This window comes from Oncorhynchus keta, unplaced genomic scaffold (genome assembly GCF_023373465.1).
Source record: "Oncorhynchus keta strain PuntledgeMale-10-30-2019 unplaced genomic scaffold, Oket_V2 Un_contig_1863_pilon_pilon, whole genome shotgun sequence".
NCBI classification, from domain to species: Eukaryota; Metazoa; Chordata; class Actinopteri; order Salmoniformes; family Salmonidae; genus Oncorhynchus; species Oncorhynchus keta.
The window spans coordinates 238555-254810 of NW_026281022.1; the positions used below are offsets into that span (position 1 = coordinate 238555).

General features: G+C 41.2%; 2 protein-coding genes across 3 annotated transcripts; both read right to left on the reverse strand.

Annotated features, from left to right (window-relative positions):
- On the reverse strand, positions 1-5812 carry LOC118363895 (zinc finger protein 41-like). Of its 2 annotated transcripts, none has more exons than XM_035745186.2 (2): positions 5292-5450; positions 1-2219 (listed from the first exon to the last, which is right to left on the reverse strand). In XM_035745186.2, the coding sequence occupies exons 1-2, from the start codon at positions 5407-5409 to the stop codon at positions 1390-1392; spliced, it is 948 nt and encodes a 315-aa protein (XP_035601079.1). In that variant the 5' UTR covers positions 5410-5450; the 3' UTR covers positions 1-1389. The 2 variants fall into 2 exon arrangements, with proteins under 2 accessions (XP_035601079.1, XP_035601078.1); XM_035745185.2 differs by lacking the exon at positions 5292-5450 and adding an exon at positions 5471-5812 and having other exon boundaries at positions 9-2219.
- A 1824-nt stretch (positions 5813-7636) lies between these two features.
- LOC118363897 (zinc finger protein 681-like) lies at positions 7637-14413 on the reverse strand. Its single transcript, XM_035745191.2, has 2 exons — positions 14071-14413; positions 7637-9327 (listed from the first exon to the last, which is right to left on the reverse strand). The coding sequence occupies exons 1-2, from the start codon at positions 14258-14260 to the stop codon at positions 8579-8581; spliced, it is 939 nt and encodes a 312-aa protein (XP_035601084.1). The 5' UTR covers positions 14261-14413; the 3' UTR covers positions 7637-8578.
- Between the last annotated feature and the right edge of the window lie 1843 nt (positions 14414-16256).

Sequence of the window (16256 nt, forward strand, 5' to 3'; positions counted from 1 at the left end):
GTATCTTTGAATGGAATGTCAAGTGTCCCTTACATGTGAAGCTGTTGCCACATTGTTTACACTGATAGGCATTTTTGTGAGAAGACCGAGGTCACATGGTCTGACAAACATCGCTCTTGCTCTGCCACCGTTAGCCACAAATGCAGAAGTGCAACATAGGCGGATTGAGAAGCATCCAATGCAACAAAAAAAACATCTCTAGCTTAAACTGACATTTTTTATTATGTTACTTAGACACACCGATGTGTCAATGGACTTTAGGGGGTTACACTGGAAGTAGTTTGTTTCCTGGATTACGTCAGTACAGATGTGAATGGCTACATCAATATTCTAACATGCAGCTGTCAGTACAGATGTGATAGTGGCCCAAACGTCCCGTATGTCATTGTTAAACAATTGAACAAGAACTCCTGTTTAGAAAGATGAGATTAGAAAACGTTTTGGTCCATTAAATTAGCACAGAATGGAAAAGTGTCTTTGGCGCTCTGGCTTACATTAAATGGATGAAAACATACACATTACATGAAGCATTTACATGTCAGTTCATCTTATTTAGAATTATCACTGAGGACGGCATTTCTCCAGCCATTCTTCCGTGCGAGTGGCACCTTTCATCTCCAACCAGACGGCAGCATTTGGAAGGATAATGCAGTGGGCGGGTGTAGTCGTTAAACACCTGAAGTGCTTTCCTTGTAATGTTCTGTGTGTACAGTTCTGCAGTTGTGGTCTGTTTTGCTGCTGACTATTTTGCTGACCTGACTGACAACTTTTGCCAGTTTACTCCTGTCCCTGAACGAGAGGGTCCCAATTCCCAAACCAGGTGGAGGTGAGAACACTCGATCAGGGATCTTTACACCATGGTCAGTGTGTGTTCGCTTGCATTATTCCGCATCTTACCACCAAGGCATTGTTCTTTAGTCTTGGTGAAATGGACGTCATTGAAGATATTGTCAGAACATGTCACGAGGTCATCAATTAACTGGGAGAAACTTGAGCTGGATTTGCCATCCAGGCAAACAACCAGAGCCATGTCATCCGCATACAGGTATTTGAAGGTGAGGTCACTATTTTTGCATACAGTTATTTGTGTATACAGAGAACAGGAGTGTGTTCTCTGCTAGATACAGCTGTGAGGACTTCCTGAAGCCAGCAGTGTCCTGGAGGGTAGGTCCCTGAAACTGAGCGCTAGATTCAGTTTACCAATCTGATGCTGACTGGTGATTTCCCCTCAACACACATTATTAAATTTGTTATGTTGTCAATTGCCAGAAAACAGAACATAATTATTCAGAAGTTGGAAGTATTAAGAAATTCTCAATGACAATGAATTCATTTGTTGTTTTCATTTCAGATTAATTTCAGGCTATTATTGCACTCAGTGAGGTAATATCATTTATGCCCTTTAGTATGAGTGCTCATATGTGATGTTAGGCGATGTTTATAACCAAAGCCTTTGTAACATTCTTTGCACTGGTAAGGTTTCTCCCCTGTGTGAACACGCTGATGACGTCTTAAATAGCTTAATGCGATGTAACCTTTCCTGCATACAGGACAGATATATGGTCTCTCTCCTGTATGAGCTCTCATATGCAATGTCAATTCTATCTTCTGGTTGAAGGCTTTGCCACAGTCTTTGCACTGATAAGGTTTCTCCCCTGTATGTATCCTTGAATGGACTGTCAAGCTTCCCTTCTGGCTAAACATTTTGCCACATTGTTTGCACTGGTATGGATTATCTCCTGTGTGTATCTTTGTATGTCTGTCCAAGTCGCCTTTCTGGATGAAGCTTTTGCCACATTGTTTGCACAGATAAGATTTCTCTCCCATGTGTGTTCTCGAATGGATGGTCAAGTGTCCCTTACGTGTGAAGCTGTTGCCACATTGTTTACACTGATATGGCTTCTCCACTGCAGCAGAGCAGTCTGGATGAACTGAAAGGGGCTGATCACTGGTTGGTTCTGCTACTCTGTAGTCCTCTACATCAGGTTCTGTTTTGATCTCTTCAGTTATGATGATAGGTAGAGCGCTCCTCTCTCCATCACCAACAATTTGGTTTTGGTAAAGACGTGAGGGCTGAGGTAAGTCCTCCTGACTGAGTCTGAGCTCCTGTTGTTCTTTAATCTGTGTGGGTTCTGGGTCCTCCTGCTCGAGGCTGGGGCTCCACTCCTGCTCACAGTTCTGCTGCTCAGGGGGAACGGCAGGAGACAGTAGCTGGAAGTCTGGAGGGGAAAAAATATATTCAAATATATTCAATCAATATAGACTTAATATATGTCATTTTGTTAGGAAGGCCTCTCTGTGCTCAAAAATAAAACTAGTCTACACTACAGCACGGAAAAGGCTATATATTTAACTTTAGAATTTGTTCAAATTACATTAAGTTTATGGTTAGGATTAAGGTAAGGGTCAGTTTTAGATTTTGGTTACAGGACAGGAGTGCCTTATACCCGGTACCCCAGCACGTGACTTAACAAAGCAATGTTGGCGAACCAGGAGTTGCATTCAAGGGTGCGCATAGCCAGAGGAAGAGGGATTCTAGTTACCACAGCCACAAAGTCAAAGTTGGCTAAATTGTGAAAACAAACATTTTAATTCTTGATCTTAATTTAAGGTGTGGTTAAGGTTAGGTTTAACATTTTAAGATCCATTTTTGAAATAGGCGGAATTTATGGCTTTGTGGCTGTGGTAACTAGTAACGACCGAGGAAGAGACAAAGCTCTTTGGCATGGGAGAGGCTATACGGACACGCCTGGTGCACAAAATTGATGATGCATGTCGCGCAGCAAGAGTTGAGTGGAGACAAACAGATTCTGTTCAGTCAATCATTGTAACTAGCTCTCTTATGTTTTCGTAAAGGGTCGCTAAACGAACTATGGGAACTCCTTCCCCTTCACGTGATCTGACTGAGATGATTTAATGTGATGAATTTGAAACTTGTCTGCCAAAGTAGGAACTTGTGAGATCGTTCAGATTCATTCCGTTTATCTGAGTAATCAACAACCACAAGGAGAATAAGATGAAACAGTCCATCAGTCAGGCCCATCTTTTTAAAGAATTACAATGTATTTAAATCTCTAGTTTAGTAAAATAAGTAGTTTTATTTATTTAAATCTCAAGTTCAGTGAAATAAGTAGTTTTGTTGTAAATCACAAGGAAATGTTAACTCAGGTAAAGAGTGCCAGTCAGGCAGAAACATCTGAATGCTCTTAGTTTCCCTGTCTGATATGGCTGCTACTTAGAAATACTGTAACAGTAAATCATTGTCATTCACTGCTATCAACCTTTCTCCAATATAACCTCAGTTTACACAGACCTACTGCAGACCTTTGACAAATACATCCCCGTGTGAAAAGGCCTCCCATGGTCTATTTTTGTCAACGAGCTCAATGTATTCCAAACACTGGTGGTAACCAGATGATCCCAATAATTCAGGTAGTAAACGTTGGTACAGTGCAGTGCATTCGGAAAGTATTCAGACCCCTTGACTTTTTCCACATTGTTACGTTACAGCCTTATTCTAAGATGGATTCAATTGTTTTTTCCCCCTCATCAATCTACACAAAATACCCCATAATGAGCAAAGAAAAGGAAATATCACATTTACATAAGTATTCAGACCCTTTACTCAGTACTTTGTTGAGCCGCTTTTGGCGTCTTGTTGGGTATGAAGCTAGAAGCTTGGCACACCTGTATTTGGGGAGTTTCTCCCATTCTTCTCTGCAGATCCTCTCAAGATCTGTCAGGTTGGATGGGGAGCTTCGCTGCACAGCTATTTTCAGGTCTCCAGAGATGTTCAAATCGGGTTCAAGTCCGGGCTCTGGCCAGACCACTCAAGGACATTCAGAGACTTGTCCCAAAGCCACTCCTGCGTTATCTTGGCTGTGTGCTTAGGGTCGTTGTCCTGTTGGAAGGTGAACCTTTGCCCCAGTCTGAGGTCCTGAGCACTCTGGAGCAGGTTTTCATCAAGGATCTCTCTGTACTTTGCTCCATTCATCTTCCCCTCAATCCTGACTAGTCTTCCTGTCGCTGAAAAAACATCCCCACAGTATGATGCTGCCACCACCATGCTTCACCGTAGGGATGGTGCCAGGTTTCCTCCAGATGTAACGCTTGGTATTCAGGCCAAAGAGAATCCTTTAGGTGCCTTTTGGCAAACTCCAAGTGCGCTGTCATGTGCCTTTTACTGAGGAGTGGCTTCCGTCTGGCCACTCCACCATAAAGCCCTGATTGGTGGAGTGCTGCAGGGAATAGTAGTCCTTCTGGAAGATTCTCCCATCTCCACAGAGGAACTCTGGAGCTCTGTCAGAGTGACAATCGGGTTCTTGGTCACCTCCCTGACCAAGGCTCTTCTCCCCTGATTGATCAGTTTAGCCAGGTGGCCAGCTCTAGGAAGAGACTTGGTGGTTCAAAACTTCTTCCATTTAAGAATGATGGAGGTTACTGTGTTCTAGGGAACCTTAAAATGCTGCAGAAATGTTTTGGTACCCTTCCCCAGCTCTGTGCTTCTACACAATCCTGTCTCGGAGCTCTACGGGCAATTCCTTCGACCTCATGGCTTGGTTTTTGCTCAGACATCCACTGTCAACTGTGGGACCTTATGTAGACAGGTGTGTGCCTTTACAAATCATGTGCAATCAATTGAATTTACCGCAGGTGGACTCCAATCAAGTCGTTGAAACATCTCAAGGATGATCAATGGAAACAGGATGCACCTGAGCTTAATTTCGAGTCTAATACCAAAGGGTCCGAATACTTATGTAAATAAGCACATGTAAAATGTATAACCTGTTTTCACTGTCATTATGGGGTATTGTGTGTAGATTTGAGGGTAAAATTAAATTGTATCCATTTTAGATTAAGGTTGTAATGTAACAAAATGTGGAAGGGGTTTGAATGCTTTCCGAATGCACTGTATATTCCATTTACTAGTCAAAGATATTTAACTTATGTCAAAGACGAAATTAACTGCAACACACTGGTCTCAAATATTTTAGCATTACTAAGCTACACTGAACCATGGCGGACCCAATGTATGGCTTTTTTCCATATTCAAATATGTTCCAGTGCAACATACCTAGTTTTCAAACACTGGTACGTGGCTTACGGAGCGCTCTTTGAAATGAGCATTTGTAACGCCGTATTCCAATGGATCGAGTTTTTAATTCGTCACCTTAGCTAATTGGCAGGTCACGGTGATATCTAGAATGGTGACCAGTAATACAAGTTATTTCTCCCTTGCCCATCGAAATAAATGCGGTCGTTGACAGCTAGCCATCATAAACTAGTCTCACCAGGACGACTGACTGAACCGAATCCATTCGTCTCCACTCGACGTACGTCATCAATTTGGGCACAAGGCATGTCCGTATAGCTTATCCCCTTCGGCATAACACAACGTGCCACATGCATCTAGTCTATTAACTAGTCGACATGTCAAATCTCGTTACAACAACTGCATTACGCTACAAACCTCTGTGTAACGTTATTTCTGGTTTGCTAACCATGTCCAACAGCCTCCGTAGCCGCTCATTTGCCTCTGCTGAACGGCAGATTTCTTCCTGATACTCCGCTATAATCTTCTCCACGACTACGAATATCTCCACAGCAGCTGCTGATAAACGCTCGGTGACGAATACATTCAACAACTGTAGTTTGGACATATTGGCAATGGTTATGAAAGTCTAGCTGTTCGTTTTATCAAAGAAATCTTGTTTGAAACCTCTCTCTCTCTCTGATTCTGCGTACCGGCTGATAGCGACCTTGTTGTCGTTTCACTAAAGTTGGTCGGTGAAAAAAAGACTTCATTACAGTAGCGCCACCTGTCGTATTGGAGCATTTCATGGAAAACCGTTGTTGTCAGTCAGTATATTACAAAATATTTTATGTTAAAATATCTTTGAGCCACATTACATGGACCAAGTTTTGACCTGTTTCAATATGGGTTCCAACCAGACAAAACGCCACTTTTTTTTCATGCCTTTGCCTTTTCTTTTAGTACCTTCTAATTAAACCACCTGGGCTCCTGAGTGGCACAGCGGTCTAAGGCATTGCATCTCAGTGCTAGAGGCATCACTACAGACCCTGGTTCGATTCCAGGCTCTTTCACAACCGTCCGTGACAAAATGGTAGGGATTAACTGAGCCGGGCATGGGTCATCGACAAGTCATTGTCTCAACGCATCCTTGAAATGCGTGGACAGAGTCCAGGAGCCAAGATGATTCAGATGGACTCCATTCCTGTAGAGCATTTTCTGTTTTTCATTTTCTCTAAATCTAAAAGTCACAAACTAGATTTGAGTCATTGTAATAAGTAATTGAAAATGCTATTTCTCCACCCTTGTGAACGTAACAAACTGACATGTTTTCATTTGTCAAAAACAACTTTATTACAAAAGAGTGCCTTTGATTTGACGGCCTGTACTTGTGCAGTTCGGGGCGGGGCGACCGTAAGACCCAATGATGTTTCTGCACATTCACTTAGCTAGCCAATGTCGCCATTGCGTTGCCTACAAGTGTGATCGGGATTTCTACTGGAGAAGCAGTTTCTACCCATCTTCATAATGTCTGTAATGTCTTTGGTGCACCAACTGGGAGGTCAATGTTGCCCTTAAACAGTAACACAGGGTCAGGGGTTGTGTTCTCAAAGCGTTTCAAAGTAGGAGTGCTGATCTAGGATAAGTTTAGCTTTTTCAATTATAATGAATGGACAGGAGTGATCTGATCCTAGATTAGCACTCTTCCAAAATGCTTTATGAAAACAGGCCCAGATACATTCCCATCTGCCTAATGGGTCAGGATAGGGTTGGGGTAGGAGGCTTGAAATAGAGCCGATAGGCAGGTTTAATACATCCTCCAATATGAATGACATCCATTTAAAAAGAAAAGTCCTTTTATTACAGCAAATTATTTGCTGCATTATATAGATTGTCAAATACGTAATAGGCTACTTCAATATTCTAACATCAGTACAGATAGAAGATAGTGGCCCAAATATCCTGTGTCATGGTTAAACAATTGAATAAGAACTCGTTGTTCAGAAATCCAAATGTGTGCTTTGTGCTAGATACAGCAGTGAGGGAGTTTGATTAGGCTGAACCGTGGTGCACTGGGCTATGGCCTGTCATGTGATTGGCTCACGCCCGTGAGGCATCATGGTCTCAAACTGGTGCAAACACTTTTCACCTGGTGCAAACTCCGCCCACCCGGGCCAACATAATCAAATTCCCTCATTGTAACGGCAAATAGGCCTCCCCCAAAAAATTAGCACCAAAATGAGCTTACAAATCGGATACTGAATGATGCTTTACACTCCACACGCACATTGTTACTTTCCTGAGCTACAAAACCACATAACGTTGCTCAAACAGAAGGGGGAAGTAACAAAAAGTCACTGACAACCAAAACGAAACAGGCAGGGTTTTACGAGGGGTTCTGAAAGACACTCGTTGGGGTATCCACTGAAAGTTGAATAGTCACAACAACTGGAACGTAAATGACACCCACCATGAGCACTGATAGAGGAATTCTAAATTCCTTTATGTTTTATTGCCAAAACCAATTCAATTCGCACTCATTTCTAATTCATGATAAGTTGTAAGTTTATCATTTGCATGAATTAGCAAGAGACCAGTCTTAAAAACAAGTTCAGCATTTATTCTTGATGAGTACTGACCCAAAATACAAAGAACATTACATTTTAAAGAAAGAGAACATAAAATGACGTCATCAGTTTCACACCCTCTCCCATCCTTACAATAGGTAGTATTCGGTCCTAGAGATGTTTTACTCCCCTCATAAAACTACATTCCAACCTGTCTAAAAGATATACTTCTCTCCACTAATGGAATCCAACCAAAACATTCTTATCTGTATGAAAAGCCATAGCATCGCTCCCCTTTAACCTTCCCAAGAGACACAGACAATTAATTTGTTCTGCTTATATTTTCAGTAACAGCTTAACCAATAACTTTTACTTTTCATACCATAACATAATAGTATTAGAATAAAATGGTTCTAATCAATAATGTATACATAATTAATCATCTTAACTATAATTTCCTCTAACAGCACCCACTAAATTTGCCCAAGAAGAGGCCAACACAAGAAAAACCCACACCAAACTTAAGACAGGAAGCAAACCAAAAAGTTGAGCAAAACAAATACAGGGAAGATCAGACAAATGAACATTTTTCTATAAATGAAATAGGGAGAGCCAACTAAAAAGGTGTTGACCGAACGTCCACATTTCAAGGCAACAGAAGCACTGGGCCAGCCACTCTTAAATAGCACAAGGGCCAGCACAGGTGTAACACATACTGACTAACGAGGTGACACAAATCGCTGCCTCCAACGTGCTATACATCCAACCTGAAAACATAAATTGAAAAAACAAAACCTTTAACATAACTACATTTGTTTTGTTGTCAAGTGGCAGGAAATATAATAATTATTTACAAGTTGGATGTAACAAGAAATTCACATGTGAGTAATAATTTGTTGTTCTCACTTCAGGCTGAAGCTTTTGTGTGAGTGCTCATATGAGACTTCAAGCTTCCTTTAATACCAAAGCATTTGTCACATTATTTGCACTGGTAAGGTTTCTCCCCTGTGTGAACACGCTGATGAAGTCTTAAATAGCTTAATGCGGTGTAACCTTTCCTGCATACAGGACAGATATATGGTCTCTCTCCTGTATGAGCTCTCATATGCAATGTCAATTCTATCTTCTGGTTAAATGCTTTGTCACAGTCTTTACACTGATATGGTCTCTCCCCTGTATGTATCCTTGAATGAATGGTCAAGTGTCCCTTCTGGTTAAACATTTTGCCACATTGTTTGCACTGATAGGGATTCTCTCCTGTGTGTATCCTTGTATGGATGGTCAAGTTGCTCTTCTGGTTAAACCTTTTGCCACATTGTTTGCACTGATAGGGGTTCTCTCCTGTGTGTGTCCTTGAATGAATGGTCAAGTGTCCCTTACGTGTGAAGCTGTTGCCACATTGTTTACACTGATATGGCTTCTCCACTAGAGCAGAGCAGTCTGGATGAACTGAGAGGGGCTGATCACTGGTTGGTTGTGGTACTCTGTAGCCCTCTACATCAGGTTCTGTTTTGATCTCTTCAGTTATGATGATAGGTAGAATACCCCTCTCTCCGTCATCCACAGTTTGGTTTTGGTAAAGATGTGAGGGCTGAGGTGAGTCCTCCTGACTGAGTCTGTGCTCCTGATGTTCCTCTTTAATCTGTGTGGGTTCTGGGTCCTCCTGCTCTAGACTGGGGTTCCACTCCTGCTGCTCAGGGGGAACGGCAGGAGACAGTACCTGGAAGTCTGGAGGTAAAAAAAACACTCAGTCAATATTGTCTTCTTAATACAATGCCTGTAATTTTGTTTGGAAGACCTCTCTGCACTCAAATAAGACTATTTTTGTTGACTAGTCTACACTACAGCACGGAAAAGGCTATACTGACACTCCTGACCTAAAAAATATTTAATTTCAGAATTAATTCAAATTTGGTTAAGGTAAGGGTCAGTGTTAGATTTTGGTTAGTTGTTTACTGGACAGTGGTAGGGCTGGGCTGTATACCGTATATTACTATATACCGGTACTGATGCACGGACCGGTTTGGGTTTTTACTTTACCTTCTATAACGGTTTGTTAAATGCGATACGCTGTGTGTAATGTCCACTTTTATAGTTTACTCCCCTACTTTAGTCACCGCTCTCTCATGCCTCTTTCCACACAGACTTAGCCCCACCCCCTTTCCCTCAAGGAGTGCATTTGTTGTTGCTCGACCACTGGACACTTGCATTCAGTCTGCATGTTCAATGCAGCACATGCAACATTGTTGATAACTACGATGCTGTTTCAACTTTTCTTCTTAATATAAATCCACAAACCTTCTATAATTACACTAAGTTTGTGTTTCCTACATCTACCAACTGCTAGCTTGTCTTTTCTTAGCAAGTTGTGGCTAAGTTGTGTTGGCTGCCAATCGCTAGTTAGCTAATAAATGTACTGAGTCGGAGCAAACTTAACTAGCTATACAGCCTGATACCAGTGATGGTGGAGGCCTAAACCAGCATGTTGTTTGTGCAACAGTATATTCTAAATCAAAGAGGAATAGGCTAAGCTTAAATATGTTAGCTACATGAAGTAGCTAAGAGAGAGTTTATAGGGTACCCAAGGAAACACTGACCATCACTTTGGTTCCTACCCTGCCATCAACTCCTCCCTGGTATTTTTGTTTGTGTCATGTCAAACATTGTATTCAAAGTGTCCACTATTATCTTCAAGCTATAGAATTAGAATAATCATTATTTTTCCATGATTCCAACAGTTCACCCAAGTGTTGATCTAAATCGCAAGTTTATTATTTTTATTTGGCATTTATTTAACTAGGCAAGTCATGCCTTCCTAACCATCTTAAATAAACATGCCCCTTTCAAGAAATTTAGAACCAGGAACAGATATAGCCCTTGGTTCTCCCCAGACCTGACTGCCCTTAACCAACACAAAAACATCCTATGGCGTTCTGCATTAGCATCGAACAGCCCCCGTGATATGCAGCTGTTCAGGGAAGCTAGAAACCGTTATACACAGGCAGTTAGAAAAGCCAAGGCTAGCTTTTTCAAGCAGAAATTTGCTTCCTGCAACACTAACTCAAAAAAGTTCTGGGAAACTGTAAAGTCCATGGAGAATAAGAACACCTCCTCCCAGCTGCCCACTGCACTGAAGATAGGAAACACTGTCACCACTGATAAATCCACCATAATTGAGAATTTCAATAAGCATTTTTCTACGGCTGGCCATGCTTTCCACCAGGCTACTCCTACCCCGGTCAACAGCACTGCACCCCCAACAGCAACTCGCCCAAGCCTTCCCCATTTCTCCTTATCCCAAATCCATTCAGCTGATGTTCTGAAAGAGCTGAAAAATCTGGACCCCTACAAATCAGCCGGGCTAGACAATCTGGACCCTTTCTTTCTAAAATTATCTGCCGAAATTGTTGCCACCCCTATTACTAGCCTGTTCAACCTCTCTTTCGTGTCGTCTGAGATTCCCAAAGATTGGAAAGCAGTTGCGGTCATCCCCCTCTTCAAAGGGGGGGGACACTCTTGACCCAAACTGCTACAGACCTATATCTATCCTACCATGCCTTTCTAAGGTGTTCGAAAGCCAAGTCAACAAACAGATTACCGACCATTTCGAATCTCACCATACCTTCTCTGCTATGCAATCTGGTTTCAGAGCTGGTCATGGGTGCACCTCAGCCACGCTCAAGGTCCTAAACGATATCTTAACCGCCATCGATAAGAAACATTACTGTGCAGCCGTATTCATTGATCTGGCCAAGGCTTTCGACTCTGTCAACCACCACATCCTCATCGGCAGACTCGACAGCCTTGGTTTCTCAAATGATTGCCTCGCCTGGTTCACCAACTACTTCTCTGATAGAGTTCAGTGTGTCAAATCAGAGGGTCTGCTGTCCGGACCTCTGGCAGTCTCTATGGGGGTGCCACAGGGTTCAATTCTTGGACCGGCTCTCTTCTCTGTATACATCAATGAGGTCGCTCTTGCTGCTGGTGAGTCCCTGATCCACCTCTACGCAGACGACACCATTCTGTATACTTCCGGCCCTTTTTTGGACACTGTGTTAACAACCCTCCAGGCAAGCTTCAATGCCATACAACTCTCCTTCCGTGGCCTCCAATTGCTCTTAAATACAAGTAAAACTAAATGCATGCTCTTCAACCGATCGCTACCTGCACCTACCCGCCTGTCCAACATCTCTACTCTGGACGGCTCTGACTTAGAATACGTGGACAACTACAAATACTTAGGTGTCTGGTTAGACTGTAAACTCTCCTTCCAGACCCATATCAAACATCTCCAATCCAAAGTTAAATCTAGAATTGGCTTCCTATTTCACAACAAAGCATCCTTCACTCATGCTGCCAAACATACCCTTGTAAAACTGACCATCCTACCAATCCTCGACTTTGGCGATGTCATTTACAAAATAGCCTCCAATACCCTACTCAACAAATTGGATGCAGTCTATCACAGTGTAATCCGTTTTGTCACCAAAGCCCCATATACTACCCACCATTGCGACCTGTACGCTCTCGTTGGCTGGCCCTCGCTTCATACTCATCGCCAAACCCACTGGCTCCATGTCATCTACAAGACCCTGCTAGGTAAAGTCTCCCCTTATCTCAGCTCGCTGGTCACCATAGCATCTCCCACCTGTAGCACACGCTCCAGCAGGTATATCTCTCTAGTCACCCCAAAACCAATTCTTTCTTTGGCCGCCTCTCCTTCCAGTTCTCTGCTGCCAATGACTGGAACGAACTACAAAAATCTCTGAAACTGGAAACACTTATCTCCCTCACTAGCTTTAAGCACCAACTGTCAGAGCATCTTACAGATTACTGCACCTGTACATAGCCCAACTATAATTTAGCCCAAACAACTACCTCTTTCCCAACTGTATTTAATTAATTTATTTTGCTCCTTGCACCCCATTATTTTTATTTCTACTTTGCACATTCTTCCATTGCAAAACTACCATTCCAGTGTTTTACTTGCTATATTGTATTTACTTTGCCACCATGGCCTTTTTTGCCTTTACCTCCCTTATCTCACCTAATTTGCTCACATTGTATATAGACTTGTTTATACTGTATTATTGACTGTATGTTTGTTTTACTACATGTGTAACTCTGTGTCGTTGTATCTGTCGAACTGCTTTGCTTTATCTTGGCCAGGTCGCAATTGTAAATGAGAACTTGTTCTCAACTTGCCTACCTGGTTAAATAAAGGTGAAATAAATAAAAAGTTAAGAACAAATTCTTATTTTCAATGACGGCCTAGGAACAGTGGGTTAACTGCCTTGTTCAGGGGCAGAACAACAGATTTTTTTTACTTTGTCAACTCTGGGACTCGATCTTGCAACATTTGTTACTCGTCCAACGCTCAAACCACTAGGCTACCTCACTTTTTTTTGCCAATATCGTGTGGCCTTACGTGACAGTGTGGAAATAATCTCAAATGAGTGCAGGAAATTATTTTGAGTTGAAGTTTAATTGAACAGTAGAAAACAATTAGAATGAGTAAGACCCATTGACATAAGTTAGAATGGATGTGTTGCCACCCCAGGGTCAAGCACTACTCATAAAGCAAATGTCTAACTTTATTAGTCAAAAACATAAAGTACCGTCAAATACTGTCAACATTTAGAAAAATACTGTGATACGATATTTTGACCATATCACTCAGCCCTAGTATTTTGTAAAAAATAAATAAGCTGTTACCATGTTCCAATGCATACCATATAGTTTGTTTCATAGTTGTAACAAAGGCACTCCACAAATAACATTGATTTAACAGTGGAATTTGTGTTTTTACATATAGCCTACATCAACTAATAAATGCTATTTTGTTACATGGAATCAGGGAACACATTTTCCAATGTTACCAAACACCATCATGAACACAATCAAATGATTATTTCAGTGATAGCATATGAAATGTATTAATTACACTGTTCTAATTTTGCAGTCAAAATGACTGCTCCTTTGTATAAAAGGAGGTCCCTCGAGGCCCAGCGGTTCTAGTGTTTAGTATATTTGAAATCAAATACTTTGACTTTTACTCACTATATTTTACTAGGATTTTCACTTCTATCTGAGTCCTTTTCTATTGTGGTATATTTACTTTTACTCATGCATGACAATTTAGTACTTTTTCCACCAATGCTCAGACTCATCCTCTAGCTTGAAAACAGACATCCAAACTCTTGCGGTACAGTAGCTCCATGTAAAGTAGTTGAACAACATGGTAAGAACCCGAAGAAGAATAAAAAAAAAAACACCAATCAAACCCGTCTAACCCATAGCAGAGCGCTTTTTGACGTACCGACATCATTATACTCGCCCTTAATCCAGTCGCCATATTGGGATGAAGCTACACCCTTCACCTCCCCTTTGGCATATCACAACGTGCCACATTAATCTTGTTTATTGGTCTACAAATCAAATATCGTACAACAACTGTATTTCACTACAAACCTGCTACGTGTGAGATTCTCTCTGGTTTGGTAGCCATGTCCAACAGCCTCCGTAGACGCTCGATCTCCTCTGCTGAACGGCAGATTTCTTCCTGATACTCCGTAATAATCTTCTCTACGACCCCGAATATCTCCACAGCAGCCGCGGATAAACGCTCGGTGACGAAAACATTCAACTGTAGTTTCGACATATTGGAAATGGTTATGAAAGTGTAGCTGTTAGTTTTATCAAAGGAATATTGTCTGAAACCTTTCTCTAAGAATCTGTTTAGTGACCTTTGAACAACAATTTCTATTTAAAAAACATTGATAGTGTTCTCCTTTCACAAAAGCTGGTCGGTAGAAAAAAAATACTGCAGTACATTAGCGCCACCTGCTGTTTTGGAGCATTTAATGGAAAAACAGTTATTTGGATCCAACCCATTACCTGGACAAAGGGAATTGTAGTTCTTTATGAAAGCCACATTAGTAGCTAATTAGTGTTTCATTTTGTGGAGTGAATATATATATATATCTATATATCCAGATAGATTAGTACCAGTCAAAAGTTTGGACACACCTACTCATTCAAGGGTTTTTCTTTATTTTTACTATTTTCTACATTGTAGAATAATAGTGAAGACATGGAATCATGTAGTAACCCAAAAAGTTTTAAACAAATGAAAATATATTTTATATTTGAAATTATTCAAAGTAGCCACACTGTGCCTTGATGACAGCTTTCCACACTCTTGGCATCACCAGGCCCAGGAAATCAGAATTGTTTTTTCCCCACAAAAGGGCTTTATTACAGACAGAAATACTCCTCAGGTTCATCAAATCAAATCAAATGTATTTGTCACATACACATGGTTAGCAGATGTTAATGCGAGTGTAGCGAAATGCTTGTGCTTCTAGTTCCGACAATGCAGTAATAACCAACGAGTAATCTAACTAACAATTCCAAAACTACTACATTATACACACAAGTGTGAAGGGATAAAGAATATGTACATAAAGATATATGAATGAGTGATGGTACAGAGCGGCATAGGCAAGATACAGTAGATGGTATCGAGTACAGTATATACATATGAGATGAGTATGTAAACAAAGTGGCATAGTTTAAAGTGGCTAGTGATACATGTATTACATAAAGATGCAGTAGATTATATAGAGTACAGTATATACGTATACATATGAGATGAATAATGTAGGGGTGGCGGGTCTCAGATGATGCCACAGGTGAAGAAGCTGGATGTGGATGTCCTTGGCTGGAGTGGTTTCACATGTTCTGCGATTGTGAGGCTGGTTGGATGTACTGCCAAATTCTCTAAATAGACGTTGGAGTCGGCTTATGGTAGAGAAATTAACATTGAATTCTCTGGCAACAGCTCTGGTGGACATTCCTGTAGTCAACATGCCAATTGCACACTCTCTCAACTTAAGACATCTGTGGCATTGTGTGACAAACTGTACATTTTAGTGGCCTTTTATTTTTCCCAGCACAAGGTGCACCTGTGTAATGATCATGCTGTTTAATCAGCTTCTTTATATGCTACACCTGTCAGGTGGATGGATTATCTTGGGAAAGGAGAAATGCTCACGAACAGGGATGTAAACAAATTTGTGCACAAAATTTGAGGGAAATAACCTTCCAATGATCTTTAATTTCAGCTCATGAAACATGGGACCAACACTTTATATGTTTCATTTAGATTTTTTTTCTGTATAGATAACCACCAACTGTAGTTACGTGTACAATGCACATTACCCTCCTTACAAGTAAAAAAAACGAGCATATAGCATAATGAATGTTGTGACCTCTCTATTGAAAATGTTTCTTTATAAACATCGCATGCCACAGACTTAGGACCTGAATGTAGAAATCTTAGTCTGCTGGCCAGTGCCCAAAATCCTTATGTTATCTCCCTGCATGTCAGTACTTTTCAGACAATCCTATCACTGTTGGTCCTCTTCAGTGATCTTATGGCTGAAGGTTTTAACTTTCCTCTTGAGAATTAGAATCAGAAGTAGTTGTATAGCTCATTGCAATACTTCACCTCTTCTGGCAAATAGTAAATTTGACTGCCCTGATCATCTAGTTGAGCAGATAATTCCTTCATCTCAGCAGACATCCTTTAAACATCACAGATATAAATTCCCACTGTGCCCATGATGAAATGCAACTGTGAATTGTGCTGTACT